General features: G+C 39.5%; 1 protein-coding gene across 2 annotated transcripts in view; it reads left to right on the top strand.

Moving 5' to 3' along the window:
• The window catches only part of RSU1 (Ras suppressor protein 1), a 100,552-nt gene that overhangs the window by 12,773 nt on the left and 73,221 nt on the right, over positions 1 to 14,558 (top strand). For both annotated transcript variants that reach the window (XM_086466768.1, XM_086466769.1), the window contains exon 4: positions 11,784 to 11,904. In XM_086466768.1, the coding sequence (XP_086322894.1) occupies positions 11,784 to 11,904 (121 nt within the window). The remainder of the gene's footprint in view (positions 1 to 11,783; positions 11,905 to 14,558) is intronic.

Raw genomic sequence — 14,558 nt, 5'->3', positions numbered from 1 at the left:
CAGTTTTGTCAATCACAATTAGTACAACAGAAATAATTTTTATGGGTATACATTCTACTGGTTTATGCACTTCTACTTAGGAGTGTTTCACCCAAGTGTAAGAGGAATGTAACTTCTCTTGAAGTCTGCAGCAATCTCGACCACTTGCTTTTTCTGCCACCCTGTGTGGGATGAAAGTGAACTTAGGGTGCTGGTGTAGGTCTGCATGCTTTGTAGGGCCAGCCAGCATGCTTCCTCTTACGTTGCTGCTCCCTGGTTGATGCTGGGGTGGCCGTGCCAGTCATGTATTGTGCTGTACTTGGTTTCAAACAGTTTGGACTGCCATGAGACTTCAGAAGTTTTGTGTTAAGGAATGTGTCATAGAAGTTTTTGAAATCAAACTTTGTCCTACTTTGTTCAAACCTCTTCAGCTACAATTTGTGGTGTCATAATGGTTCAGTTTGTGGTTTCATAATGGTTCAGTTTGTGGTTTCATAATGGTTCTGGGGGACAGATTCGGAATTACAGAATACTTGATGTCCGGGAAGCCCAGGTTGGGGAGAAGAAAGCACATTGCCAAGTTTGTCTGTCTTTCCACTCTGGGACTTTGCCCACGTCACTTCAAGCAGAATGGTTTGGACCTCTGGGAGGCAGTGTAAAATAAAACAGTATGTATGAGGTTTTTTTTCCCAGCTGGGAATAAGGTTTCCCATTGTCTTGAAGGCTTAGCTTTTTTTTATAAATTGGTTGCACCAGAACACCAAATGGTTGCCTTTGACTGGAAAAAAGTCCCGCTGCAGGCTCAAACTGAAGTCAGCAGGGTAGATTAGGCTTCACCTTTTGATCCCCTTATGCCAGTGGATTTGTAAGTGAGCAATAATTTGAGTAGAATTAGCAATACAGAAACTCCCATTTTTAAAGGAAACTATTTGAGCATGTTTTGTGGCTTATGCTCTACCTGACTTTTTTTCCTTGCAGAGCAGCTTTTGTGAACTATTTTGCCATTAAGTATGAAGTGATGCTGAAAGTTCTAGGCTTTAGATAGCTATGCTCACTCGAGATATCCTCCAGCTACTTAAAGCATATACAAAATTTCACATCCTAGTATAGCCACACTTAATATCCTTACTTGGTATGCCGATGAGGTTTGACAATTACAATCACTGCACTACCTCGAGCATAGGAAGCATGCTTGAATTTCAGAAGCTCAGGTTAATTGCAGTCCAACTGAGGAGTGCCCAGAGGGGAAGATGTGACTGGAAAGGAGGCTGGGGTGTTAAAGGTTCCTTCAGCAGTGACAATAGGTACGAGTCCTGGTCATCAGTGCGTGTGCAACTATTATGCTGCCAACTTGACATGGTTTATTTTCACTTATTTTTGTGATATGCTGAAAGTTTTTGATGACCTGTAACTACTGTAACAGTTATTTGACTTACCTACCTGAGATGATTAATTGACGTTTTAATCATTTGGAGAATCTGTTCGGAGATTCTAGTTTTTGTGTCGTTATCTGGTCGTACCTGGGAGGCCACGAGTGTTTCTGCCCAGTGGAAATACCCGTATTACGTGATTTGTCCATTAGGGGTCACTGTTGAAATACCTTTAGCAGTTGTTTTCGTGGGAAGGAGCTGGTGCTCCTGGTAGCAATTCAGCCTGCCTGGTAGGTGGTGGTGGACAGCAGCTTCGTTTTTGCTATTCTCCTCAGTCCCCTTAACCTCAGGTGATCCCATGCTCACCACCTTCACCATATTCTTGTGCAGCATTTAAATGTTCTCAAGAGTTGTCTGCTATTCATAGCTCATTCCTGATGTTTTTATCTTTTCTTTTGCTCTCGTGCTCTGATTCCTTGCTCAAAACGATCAAATGTCTGAATGGTGAGAGGTCGGGAACAAGTATTTTTTTTTCTCAGCCCTCCCCTGTATTATCTGATGGTGCATTCTCTGTCTTCCTCTCCCTTTGCCCTGAGCTGCTGTCCTGCATTGTCCACTGCTCTTCCCACGGCTTCTTCCTTGATTCTCAAGTGTAATCCTTTACTCATTTTTAGTCCTTTCCTTTCTGTGAGGTGCTCCATTAGGTTTTTTTGCTGCTGGTTCCCATTTCCACACCTGAATTTTGTTTGAGTTCACTTTCTGATCCTGCCAGAATAGCTGTGTTTCACTGATCATGTTTCTTTGACAGGCACATGGTCACCCTTTATCATCCTTGTGCATTTTGCCTTCTTCCAGCAGAGCAGTTGCAAACTTTTCTCTTTTTTTTTTTTTTCTGCTCACACAGCTTACTGCTTCTTTGCTCTACCATCTCCTTCTAAATTGTATTGCTCTCTGTGCGTGAACAGAACAGAAGCTTGGCGGTTCATCACTGTTAACCCTCTTCACTGTGTCCTTGATCTTATTTAACATGCTGCTAAAATCCCTCGGTATCATTTTTATATTAGGGTGTCATCTTTATAAGTCACCTTTGTGGGTGTATTGGAGGTAATCCAAAGACAGTTAGCAACGCTGCATCTGTCTGTCCTGAATTCCTTCCCAGTCTAGCTGCTTTGTCTTCTCCAGACTGCTGAAATGTGTTATGGTGTCTCCCACTGGTATTGTCTGACACTTTGCATTGTGCCTGGTATCAGGTTATTTATGTAGCAAATTTCCTGACTTCTGGAGGGAACTAGATGCCCATATACTGTTTGTTCTTTGTTGCTTCTTGGGTTCTCCTCTACTTTGCTTCTGCCTACTGCTTCCTTCTGGTAAGTCATTCCACACAGTTGTACTGACACGAGATACCCCAAAATGGTGCAAGTAAGCTATCTGCATAGTGAAACTAGGGTTGTGTCCAGAGCATAAGACTTCTGCCTGACAGTGGCCTCTCAGCTGTGCTTGAGAGTGGTACTTTAAAGCAAGCCTTTCATTTTTGTTATATGTTTTGATTTGGTTTTACTTCCTTTTTCTGGTGCAGGGATCTCTAAAGGGAAATAGCTTTATGAATGCAGTGAGCAGGGGGACATGAGAAGGAGGGAAAAGGAGATCCCTGTAATATGCCTTACTAAATTTGTGACATCTGAGTTCTGCACAAATGTTTAGATTAATTACCTTGTTAGCTTTTTTCTTTTCTCCCTGAAAAAGTCCAAACCTTTCGTTCTGAGAAAGTACAGATGGTAGAGCATTTTAGCTTTAATAATATAAATTTGGGGGTTATGAAACTTTGGGAAAATGAAGCAGAATAATTTATGGAAGAGTTTTGTGCTGCAATGGTATAAAGAGTGTATGCTGAAATTACCCCAATTTATGCATAAATTAAATTGACAAAGTTTGTGCTGTATAGCAACAGTCAAGTTTGCATCCTAAGTGTACATACTAAGTACAGCACTAGACACAAATCACTTGTCTTTAACATAGTTCTTCAGAAGCTGTTGTTCTTGCATTATTAAAAGACATCTGCAGACATATTAACTCCTTTTTTGTAAGTCTCAATGTTTTCTGCCATGTTTTAGTACAAATTTCTTGTGTCTTCACTTATCTCCCAGTGGCTTAAAATATCTGTAATTTTTTTTTTTTGTGGAAGCCTCATATAAATGATCTTTCTTTGTGTGTATGTACAGGTTGTAATGTAAAGTTGTAAATGTAAAATATACTCTTGCCAGGTATAGACTATTTTGAAGGTGGCATTTTCAAGGTAGTGAAGGCACAAGTGAAGTCACATCACTAGCTTATTTTTGTGTCATCTTAAAGAATTTACTGTCTAACAAGCAGAGCGGAGGGTTTTTTTTGTTGCTAATATTGAAGGTCAGAGGTGGGAAGGTAGATTTGGTCTAGATTGAGGGGAAACTGGATTTAGTTTTGTGTACTTGGTTTTGTGCTCTATTTTCTATGCATTTTTTTGTTCTTCTAGTAAACGATTGTATTGGTTTGAAGTGGATAATGACACAGCCGTTTCACTTCAGACTGCTCACCCCTCTGGCCTCTTATTCTTTCTGTTGGTGCCCTGAGTCAAATATACTGTAGACTGAAATAACTCTTAGGGTGAAATAATTTCCTGACCTTTATCTGAGGATGGGCAATTTGTGGTAACGCAGTTTCTCTTGTCTAGGAGGAATATCTGCTGCAGCTGAAAATGAAACGTATAGTCAGCTAATGTAGAGGTGCAGGGAGGACTGTATCATACAGACTCAAAGAAATGGCTTTGAGTATTGCATATAGGAAGCCCAAACTAGGAGGGTGCTTAACTCATTCCCAGCTCTGTGGTCTGGAACGAGAACATCATGTGTGGAGACATCTGCTGACTTTGCTTTTGAGTAGCGAGCTTTATACTGTGGCCCCCTTCTGTGCGGGTGTTAGGGGCCAGGCTGGTGTCTGCGATGAACAGTGGCAGCACGGCAGTTGGTGGTGCTGAGTGGGGGGAAGAGTCAGTTGATCCAAGTAGCAGTGAAAAATAGCCCTATGGGGCTTCTTAAAAACATTTCAGTGGTATAAAAAGTGTAAGCTACTAATACTGACCGATAAAATAAACTGAAATGGTGGCCTGTTTGTTAGATACTCACTGTGGATGCAGGACTTTGTAAACAAGCACTGCTAAACGTGTGCTTATTCCTGAGTAAGAGGCTGAAGTGACCTTGACCTGTGAGGGGTAACCTATAGTACCTGTTCAAGACCTGGTATTCAGGGCATCTTTGGTTAGTCCCTCTTGTAAACTGCAGAAAGCGTGTTAAATAGACTGAAGTGAAGAGAATATTCACCTTCCCTTCCCTCAACATGCTGAACTTCAGCTAGTTTGATTTAATTAAAGCCAGCTACAGTGCAGTAGTGTGAAACTCTGAAAAGATCATGCTTAACAACTTAAACACCTGATGGGGACTCACTCTGAAATTTAGTGAGACAATTTACAATTGGATTTGGTGGAAGCCTAATAATAAATCTCAGTTTAACACTATTGGCTAAAGTTCTTTAGTCCTGCAAAGGTTATTTTTCTCTACCATTCCCTGGTGTCGAAATATCAACAGATATTATGTAACATATAATATGTATAACATACAGATGATCTGACCTGTAATAAGGGGATGTAGCCTGTGTTCTTCAACTCTTAGCATAGTGTACCACATGTTGTTTTTTTTCTCCTTATGTAAAAGTGAGATATCAAAGCATCTTGGCTGAACTGTGTACTCCTCAGAACAATTATTGAAGCTGAAGATGCTGTGGTACTTGAACGTCACACTGATTGAAGAAGCTTGGCTAATACTCTGTTTTCTTCAAAATTATTTGTAGAAATGAAGGGGCATGTTCATAGCCATCCTCACTTGAACTCACTGCTGTAAGAAAGCTAACAAACATCAGATTTTTGTGAGCTGTTTTGCTGTGGTTTCAGTTCTCAGTTCTTCACTGTTAAGTGATTTATTTTCAACCTAAAAATCGCTTCCTGACTTTAGCCCCTGATTTCTAGTGTTTCACTCCAGACTTTGAAGTGCCACTTAAGCTTTATTCTCAGAGGAGAACAGATTTGTCCTTTGTCTTCACTAGATGTCTCTTGATTCCCAGTCCCTTCTCGAGAAGCCTTTCTTGTGCTCACAGCACTTCTCCTTAGACTCTGGCTTCTAAATTAAAACTGTTTGTTGATAAATTTCTTTGTTAGCACAGTAGCACATCAGTGAGCTATAGTATAATTTAAACATGTTCATAAGAAGATTTTCATAACTGCAGTGCTTCTGTGGATAGTTGCAAAAAAGAACTCTGCTGGCTTCTGGAAAGAGCTGAAGATTAAGGAGGCAAGTTTGTTTTTTAATGTTTTCAGTGTGAGGAAGGTTAGTATCCATCTTTGGAAGAGGATGGAAGGAGGGCAAAAGGGGAAACTTGAACGACACAATGTGTAAATTAAGTACTGTATACTTCACTTGGGATCAGGATTCTCTCCAGTTAGCTGCATGCCTATGAATATTTAAAACAAAAACTGTTGTGTTCTCCCTCTGCTAATTCCTCTTTCATTTTGGTGAAGCTGATTGCTTCTCTCTCTTAATCTAAATGTGACTCCAGCTCTACGAGTACAGTTACATTGGATGCACAGAATGCGTTATGTGTTTAGTATCCTAAATTCTTCCTCCCCCATGAAATTTGAGTAACTTTTCATGTCTTTATGACCTTTACTTGAAGGGAGCCTTACTCGTGAGAAGTTCTTCTTGACACTAACTTGATTAGCAACAGTCTACAGAACTGGGTTTATTATATTGTATAGCCCATAGGTTTTAGTTGAGGCTTAAGAAATAGGTTCTTGCTCTTGGCAAGAAAACCTTACCTGGGATCCACAATCGACTGAGAGCACTCTAAGGTCTGTATTGAGTTCCCTTTACTGTGTATGACTCTTGACCAGCTTTTAAGTGGTACAGTTTAATGAGAGACTGGCATAGTCTTATAGATCTGTTCTCTGACGAGTAGTGCTATTTTAATAGCTCTTCTGGATGAATATTCCCTTAGAACCTGTAAAGGTTTGGAGTACTACTGAACATCATGTTCCTAGGTATTATGAAATTACTTCATTAACTAAATAAAAATTCCTCTGAAAAAAGAGGGATTCCACAGCGTTTCTAAAAATGTGAATACCACAGAAACTAATCATATTTTAAATAATTAAAATTCTTATTTTGCTTCACGTCTAACTCAAAACCCATTGAATTCAATGGGAGGTTTTCTGTAGCCTTTGAATTGTATTTATTGAGGAGATCATAAGCTTACTCGCACACAGTTTTATGAATAGGCAGGTATTACAGATACTATTTTCCAAGCAGCAGTGAGACAATGATTATTTTGAACATTGAGTGCTAAAGTATAAATGAACTGAAATGCCCAGTTTATGTACCGTGTGTTCCTGTCATGGAGACTTATATTTTTAGCAAATCATTTCAGTTGTCCAGTTGGGTAGTTTATTGACTCTTGTCATGTTTTTTGTCTGAGCTTCCTTGTCTAAAATGTTTTATATTTTAATTTTAAATTGTAAAGGAAATTTTGATATGGATATCTTTTATTGAGTGTCTTCAGAAATGATTGATTTAATGTTGATCCCTGTTAAATACAAAAACAGGACTAGATTGCATCTTTTCAATGAAAAGCAGATGGAGACTTAATATTGCAAACACCTGAGTTTGTTTGCTTTTAAAGTTACGAGGATTCCTGTTGTTTTCCAGTGCTTCATAGAAGCTTTAAGAGAAATAATCCTGGAGATCATTTGCAGAAGTAGAGATTTTTCTGAAGCCTGTGCATTTTCAGCTGTTTGAAGGGCTCTGCTACCGCAAGAGGAATTGTATTGAAACCAAGAAGAATGGCTAAAGAGTGGCAGAATGGAACTGGAGGGGAAAAAAATGTGCCTCCTTTTCTCCTCTTCCATTTTTGGTGTTCTTCCTTCTTTGTCAGAGGTTGGATATACAAAAGGAGCTGAATCTAGATGTCAGTTCTAGGTAGTGGTACGAGTACCACTTGACTTCCTGCTTTACGAGAAGGGGTTACATCTGAGACCCTTAACTCCAAGATGCTTTAACTGATTTAAATGTTGTTAGCATGTTGCTCTGCATGATAGCTGTCTCTGACAAAGGTCAATCTAACCCACTATCTGTTCTCCATCAGAGGGCAACATCAGACCTGTAGTAAGGATAGATGTCTAGTGTTGGTTTCTGGTTCTTGATGTGGAGAGAGAACTAAGGTCCAGATCGAGGATACTTAGGTGTGGAGTCATACGCTGAATAGTAGCATTTAATCCTCCTTATGTATGTTTTGGAAATCATATCAGAACTTTTTAACAGCTGCTGCTTGTGTAGGAATGAAATGTAATAACTTGCCTTGAGTGAAAGGCTGCTCTGATGAAAATATATTTTAGTGCCTAAAGAATTGCCACGAACTTCAGGGCAAAAAAGAGCGCATTTGTTTTTCAGTGCTTTGGAGTATAACAAGTTGCCAATCCTTATTTCCAGTAGCACAAACAAAGTCTTCTTATTCCTTGGTTTGCAGCCTGTAGACCCTGTCTTTCACTCTCAACCTAGCTCTTGAAATCAAGGTGAAGTCTATAGCTCTCATAGTCAATCACTGCAATTTCCAGTATTGAACAAGGGGAAGGAGGTTGTTCCTGGTCTTGTGAAGTGAGACTTAATATGAATGGGGCTTCATGGTGTGACTGGAGCTTCACAGGAGAATGTAAAGGCTTTGGGCTGCCAAATTTTACTAGCATTTGCTGAGGGGGAGTTTAGTTGTTAATGACACTGGGCAGCAGATGGTCTTAGAAGAGTTGTTAAGACACTGTGGATCGTACTGTAAATACGTGGGTGAATGGAACCAGAATGCTGACAGTTCGCTCTCACAGCTCATCGTGAGAAGGTGACTCGAGTGGAATTTGGTGTTGCCAGAACATAAATTTCTTGATATTTGGCATTCTGATATATATCTGGGAAGAATTTTGCAACATAACAGTGGGATGGTAGTCAGGATGCACTTAGTTTTGTAGAGTTCAGAACATAGAACACTGTATGCCTGGTCAGCCTTGCTGATCTTTAGCCCTGAAGGTACTGCACCTATGCCATTTAGCTCGAAGACCAGTACAGGAGTTAATTTTGGCCTTCTGTTTTTCTTTGAATCCAAGGGAGTATTCATTCATATTACAAATGTATCTGAATTGTTGAACCAGAAAATAAACTGTTACAGGAAAAAGACCTCTCTCCCCTACCACAAGCCTGGTCTTGACCTACTCTTCTGTTTTTCCTTCTCACAAAATACTTCCAGCTACTCCATCTGAACAAAAAAAAAAAAAAGCAATTGTGGATTGGGGCTTTTTATTTTGATTTAACAGGGTGAGAGACAACGTATTTCATCCAAATCCTTTGCTAGATTTTTAGCCTTTTTCTCATCTCAGCCTGCTTACCCATCAATCTTTTAGTATGGCTTGAAGAAAATAATGAGATAAAGTATCCTAAGTGTGATTCACAACATGAAATACAGTATGTGGGAATTATACAGATGTATCAGAAACTAAGGAGACAGCGTGCAAGGACATGGCTCCTATTGGTCGCTAGGGACACTTAGACCTGTGCCCTGACAAAAGAAAAACAATTAAAAAACTGATAAACTAGAGACTGGAAGTTGAGGTTTTGCACCATGTTTGCAAGTGGGATAAACAGGTAGAATTTGAGACTCTTCAACTGTGTAGTAACCCATTGAAACCAGGGTTCTATTTGATGCTGTGATCTTCACTGCAAGTGTAATCTTCATGAACAAATCTCTGGAAGCCATTTTCTTCCTGTCTTGATGTCTAGGTGTCGTCTTTTTCCAGGTAGTTTCATGAGTTTTCTTCTATTGTTTTGTCTTGGTTTTGTTTTGTTTTGTGTTTTGGGTTTTTTTATTTAAGATGACTGTTCACCTTCTTTGAAATGATCCTTCCTCCCACCACAGTCTCCTAGTTTAAGTCAGAAATGAGATATGAGCTTAAGAATTAATTTATTCTGAAGGGGGGAAACAAGCTGGTTTGGACAAGTGTTTGAAAGGATACATCCACTAAATCAGTGCTGCTAGTCCTAGGTAGCTCTGGGTCCAGATTTTTCCTTTGATGTCACTTATTGTTTGGACTCTGTTAGGCTGCTTGGAGGGTACTGATCCCCATCTTGCAGTCTGTTCACAAATGCAGAACAGCTTTGCTGCTACTCCAGGATGCAGGAGGTCGTTAGGTAACTGAATCCATTGTGCATAGGACTGACTAAATGTAAGGTGCCTGTTAACCGACACTGGTTCAGCTGAAACACATATAAGGTATTGCTGGCTTTCCTCGCATGAGGATGCTGCTGATAAATTGTCTCTGTAGCTTGATGGTTTCTGTAGTGCGGCCTCACAGCAAGATCAAAAAAGTTTTGGGGACTTCCTGTCTGTAGTGATAGTGCTGTCCTTGGTGCAAGATGGACTTTTTTAGTTGGCTTTGATGATAGCTTTTGATCTTGGATAATAGCTTCTTAATTTTTTGGTCATCTTGTGGTGGTTTTCAGCCTGAATAATTGAATTACCCAACCTTCCGTCAGCTTGATTGCCGATGTGCAGTTCTGTAAGTTTGGCCACCTGAACATCAGGCTCTTGTTCCAGTGTTCGAACAACAGCTCTGCATTACATTGGGCATAACTGGTGATGTTGCACTGTTTTTTTTTCCTAGGAGACTGTAGTCTCTTACACTGTCCAAAAGGCTAAAACCTTCAGACCAAGTTTTACCAATTGCATCAACAGTATAACCTTCAGGAGAATTGCATTTGGTCTCAGCATTGTTTAGGCTTTGACTAAACTAAAACCTGTATTTGCTAGTACTTCAGATTCCTAGTCTTGTATACTATCTGTTTGAGAAGAGCAGAAACATTGTTTGCCAGTCCATTGCATCTCGTTAAAGTCAAATTATAATGTCTAGTTTCTGAAAGGAAAACATTTTAATACTGGTAATTACTGTTCTGGTGAAATATTGAGGCTGGAAACAGCTGAATTATGTCAATTAAAATCCTCAGTTAACTTCTGTTAGGGAATAATTTCAAACAACAGTAGCCGTACATTGCCCTTTACTTTCTGAAGGCACATAATTCTTGCCATCATTGAGTGACAGATAAGCATGGACCAGTTGGAGAATACCACAAAGGGAGGTCTTTTGAATGTTCAGACCCAGCTTAATGACTTTATAAAAAAAGTCTGCTAAAAATCTCCAGCAATGAATATGATCCTCAACAGTAATATTTATGTAGTGTAATTAGAGTGTTTGTTAGGGATCCTGTTATTGTTCACCATGTAATTAGGTTTATAATCTAGTAAATGTGACATACTATAATGTTCTGCTTTGTTAACATTATTGACTCTGTTTTAAGACTGAGATTGCCTCATGCCAACAAATGAAGGAAAATCATGGCCTCATAAAAACTTCTAGTTATTTAAATGTGCTGTGTGGGTTCCTGATGCAGTCAGGTTTGAGTCTGAACCAAGGTGAATATAGAACACAGGTGCGAGCGAGCTTCAGTGCAGGCGATTTGCCAGTCTCTTTTTTTTGTAACCCTCAGCTCTCTGCTTAAATTTCACCAAGTTTAAGGGGGAAAAGATTCAAATCTGAATATCTTTTTAACCTCAGCTGCACAGGCATATTCATATTGTGCTTCTGCCTTATTTTTCATGTTTCTAGATAATAACCAGGTATTGATTTGTTGGTAATTCAATGTAGCCATGTATGTGTATTGATCAGTTATTTGCTCATGGGAGGGAACTGAAAATGGGCTTGGCTGAACTTAATTTTTTGTAAATTTTATCTTAAATGGACAAGAGCTCGGATACTAAATTATTTAAGCAGTAAGCAGAGTAGGCCATTGCTAAAAATTAATTATTTTTTTTTGTTTGATGTTAAAGACCCTTAATAAAACTATTGTCTTGGTGTAACTACTTGTATCATTCATTGTTTCAATTCAAATAATGAAATAATCCAAGTCTCTTTTGAGACCTGCGTGCTACATGAACTCGGCGGACGGCCTGCCCCTCTTTGTTAGTCTATGAGAGCATTTGTTGTCCTTGTCTCTCTCTGCAGTGGTCTTTGTTAGTCAAAATAGCTTACAGTACTGGTGGTAGTTTTCTGAAGAGTAAGAAGTGACTGCTCTCAGCAACGTGAACAGTTTCCAGATAGGAGGCTTTTTTGATATAACTTGGCTTTTATTACAATAGCTATTAGATGCTGTTTCTGCTGTCAACCACTGTACAAACAGAGCAAAAGGCAGGTGCTAGCAGAGCATCTAGAGTCTGGGTAGCTTGCTCTAATTGCAGTCTCTCACTGTGAAAACTTCCCCACAGCTGTGCCAGCAAACATCGCAGACCTGAGAAACATAGAAGTGCTCAACTTTTTCAACAACCAGATTGAGGAGCTGCCTACACAGATTAGCAGCCTACAGAAGCTCAAACACCTGAATCTTGGGTGCGTATCTTAGTGCAAAAAATTGCTGTAATAGAGGTACGATCAAACGTTGTCACAACTGAACCTGGAACTTCTTAGGTTTTGCTATTGAAGTTTATTTTTGTAAGTTTTTGTGATGATAACTTGGCAATTGTGGCTTCAGAGTGTTTAGCTAGTGTCCTGGATAATCAGATACTTAGAAGTGATCAAGCACTTACTCTGAGTGTACTGATAACAATTTAAGGGCAACAGCAACTCACATTCACCTAATACTGAAATCAAACTTAACAATTATTGAATTTTACTTCCCTAGCAACTGGTTGCTCTGTAAGAGCTGGGCTCTATTTTCTAATCTGCTTTGTCAAAAAAATCAAACAAACAACAAAGCACCTCCAAAAAAAAAAAACCCTCCCAAAAAAAAAAAAACCCTCCAAAAAACAACCCCCACCCCCAAAAAACAACCACAGCAACAAAAAAGCCCCAAAAGCTTTTTCTATGTTAATTTAGGACTTTAATTTCAAAGTACCAAATTTGGCATTAAGGACATTTGAATTTCTATTAAACCTGTAAAAGAAGCAGCAAATCTCTGAATGCGATGTGCATTTAATTCAAAAAACTAGTATTGACTGAATTTGAGTCGGAGGCATTCCTGTGAACTGTTCAGATACTATATTCCAGTAGAGTTGTTGATAGCTTGTAGTAACTACAGTTGCAGAAGGCTTTCTTGAATTACGGACAAAATAAATGTGAAGCACAGAACCTTCTTAAAAATTATCGGGCATATTAAAGTTTAACTACTTAGGGAAGCGCTGGTAGGTGTAAGCTTTAGCTTTATAGGCTTCTAAAAGAAAGAATGTTTGCATTTTACAGTTCAAGCTTCTGAACACCTTAAATTGAAGATTTTTTTTTTTTTACTATTTTACCAAATGATTTGTCTAGGCTCTGTGTATCCTGTTGTTGATGCTTCTGTAAAGTGCTGGTAATTAAATTGCATCTTGAACTGTTGGATTGACAATAAATGTTTTTACGATGATCTGTTTTCTCTGCTCGTTATTTGGTCACTTTAGATCTCTAGCATGCCTCAATATCCGTTTGAACCAGGAATTGCTTTGCAGAGCAGATATTAATTCATGATCAGGATTCTCTGCATCTTGGGGGTTAAATCCGTGGTTTTGGAATGGCATATAGAAGTCTTGCAGTGTATGGAGGGAGGAGGAAGGTGGGCTCTTTCCATGGATGAAAGTGGTGGCAAGTGTTTGTGTGGTTCAAATACAGGTCTTCATTAATGGAAAAAAATGTAGTGCGAGAGTCCACTTGGGGTTAAGACCAGCAGACATGTAGGTCTGGAACCACAGTTGCTACCTTCATGTGTCATGGGGCACAAGATCTTGTAGATTAAATGTTCTTCCCTCTCAATCCCCTCCTTACCCATAATCTTCCAGACAAAGACTTTACAGCCCAGCCTTAGCTCTGCAAAATGGGTTCTGCTTCAGAGATCCTTGGAGTCCGTGAAGAGGAAACTGTTCTGCCCTAGTAGTTTATGGGGTGGCAGCCCAGAAACCCTCTTGTCACCTGCAGTGCATATGTACACACAGGGCATCAAAACAGCCCTCTGGGGGAGAGGGGAAGCTTAAATAAGAGCATAAATTATTTTGGGGAGGATTTTGGTGCAGGAGGATCAAGGGATGGGGTGGAAAGAGGGTAGGTGTACTGCTGCACTGAAAATTTAAAAAGAAATAAAATTTGGAAGTTAGGTGTGGCACAAGCTCAATGTTTGAACTTCTGCAGAACTGAATAGTGCTGGGCAGGGACTTTCAGCTGGTTCTTTTTCCATGCCAAAGAATAGATACTGTTCTGCCTGTTGTCAATAGGGAGAGCACTCTTTCTCTCCCTGTTCCTTGCTTACGAAAGGGAAGGCTGTCAGGGCCATTTATTCTTTACACTAGTGAAAAAGGAACTGCTTTTCTTTAGTCCTATTTGATATAAAGAACAGTTTTAAAAGTGACAAGTCTGCAGTAGCAGTAGTGGAGAATGCCTTTCTGTATTTTAATAGCTACTACTACAACTGTAATACTAGATGCATGTCCCTGGTATGACTTCTTATGGGGGATGAGGCAGAAGAAGTTTTTTGTCTAGAGTTTAGCTACAGAGAGCTGATCTCTACAGGTTCTTGTTCTGGTGGGGCTGGCTTATGCAGAAGTGTGAGAGGAGAGGTGAGGTTAGTATGTGAGAGTCTCTAAAAGAAATGTTATATGTGCTTCTGCCTTTGCTCATATGTATGTGTAGTCATCATGCTTAGTATGGAGGTGGAGCTGCTTTTGTGTTTAAATTAGGGTCCAAAGCTTTCAGAAGATGGCCTTATTAATTGTCCTATAGATGCATTTCATAGTATTTATCACATAGTATAGCACAGTGTTTGACAAACGTTCCATGGGGGAGGGAAGGCCCTAGAGATTAGAGTCAGAAGTCTTTATTATTTTTGGGTACCAAACTTTGTCAGTACTTCAACCTGAGTTTTCATAGTTTTTAGTGTTGCATCACGCTTCAAATATTCATTACATCTCATCTTGACTTCAGTTGTGGCTTTTGCATCAGAAGGAGAGTCAAATTCAGAATATGTTTAGAGATAACATGTGGAAGGTCATGATTATTTCCAGTCATCACATAAGAATAAA

This window comes from Leptosomus discolor, chromosome 6, assembly GCF_034619465.1.
Source record: "Leptosomus discolor isolate bLepDis1 chromosome 6, bLepDis1.hap2, whole genome shotgun sequence".
Classification (NCBI taxonomy): domain Eukaryota; kingdom Metazoa; phylum Chordata; class Aves; order Leptosomiformes; family Leptosomidae; genus Leptosomus; species Leptosomus discolor.
Note: the sequence above shows the minus strand (reverse complement) of the source record. Positions and strands in the feature narration are given on the sequence as shown.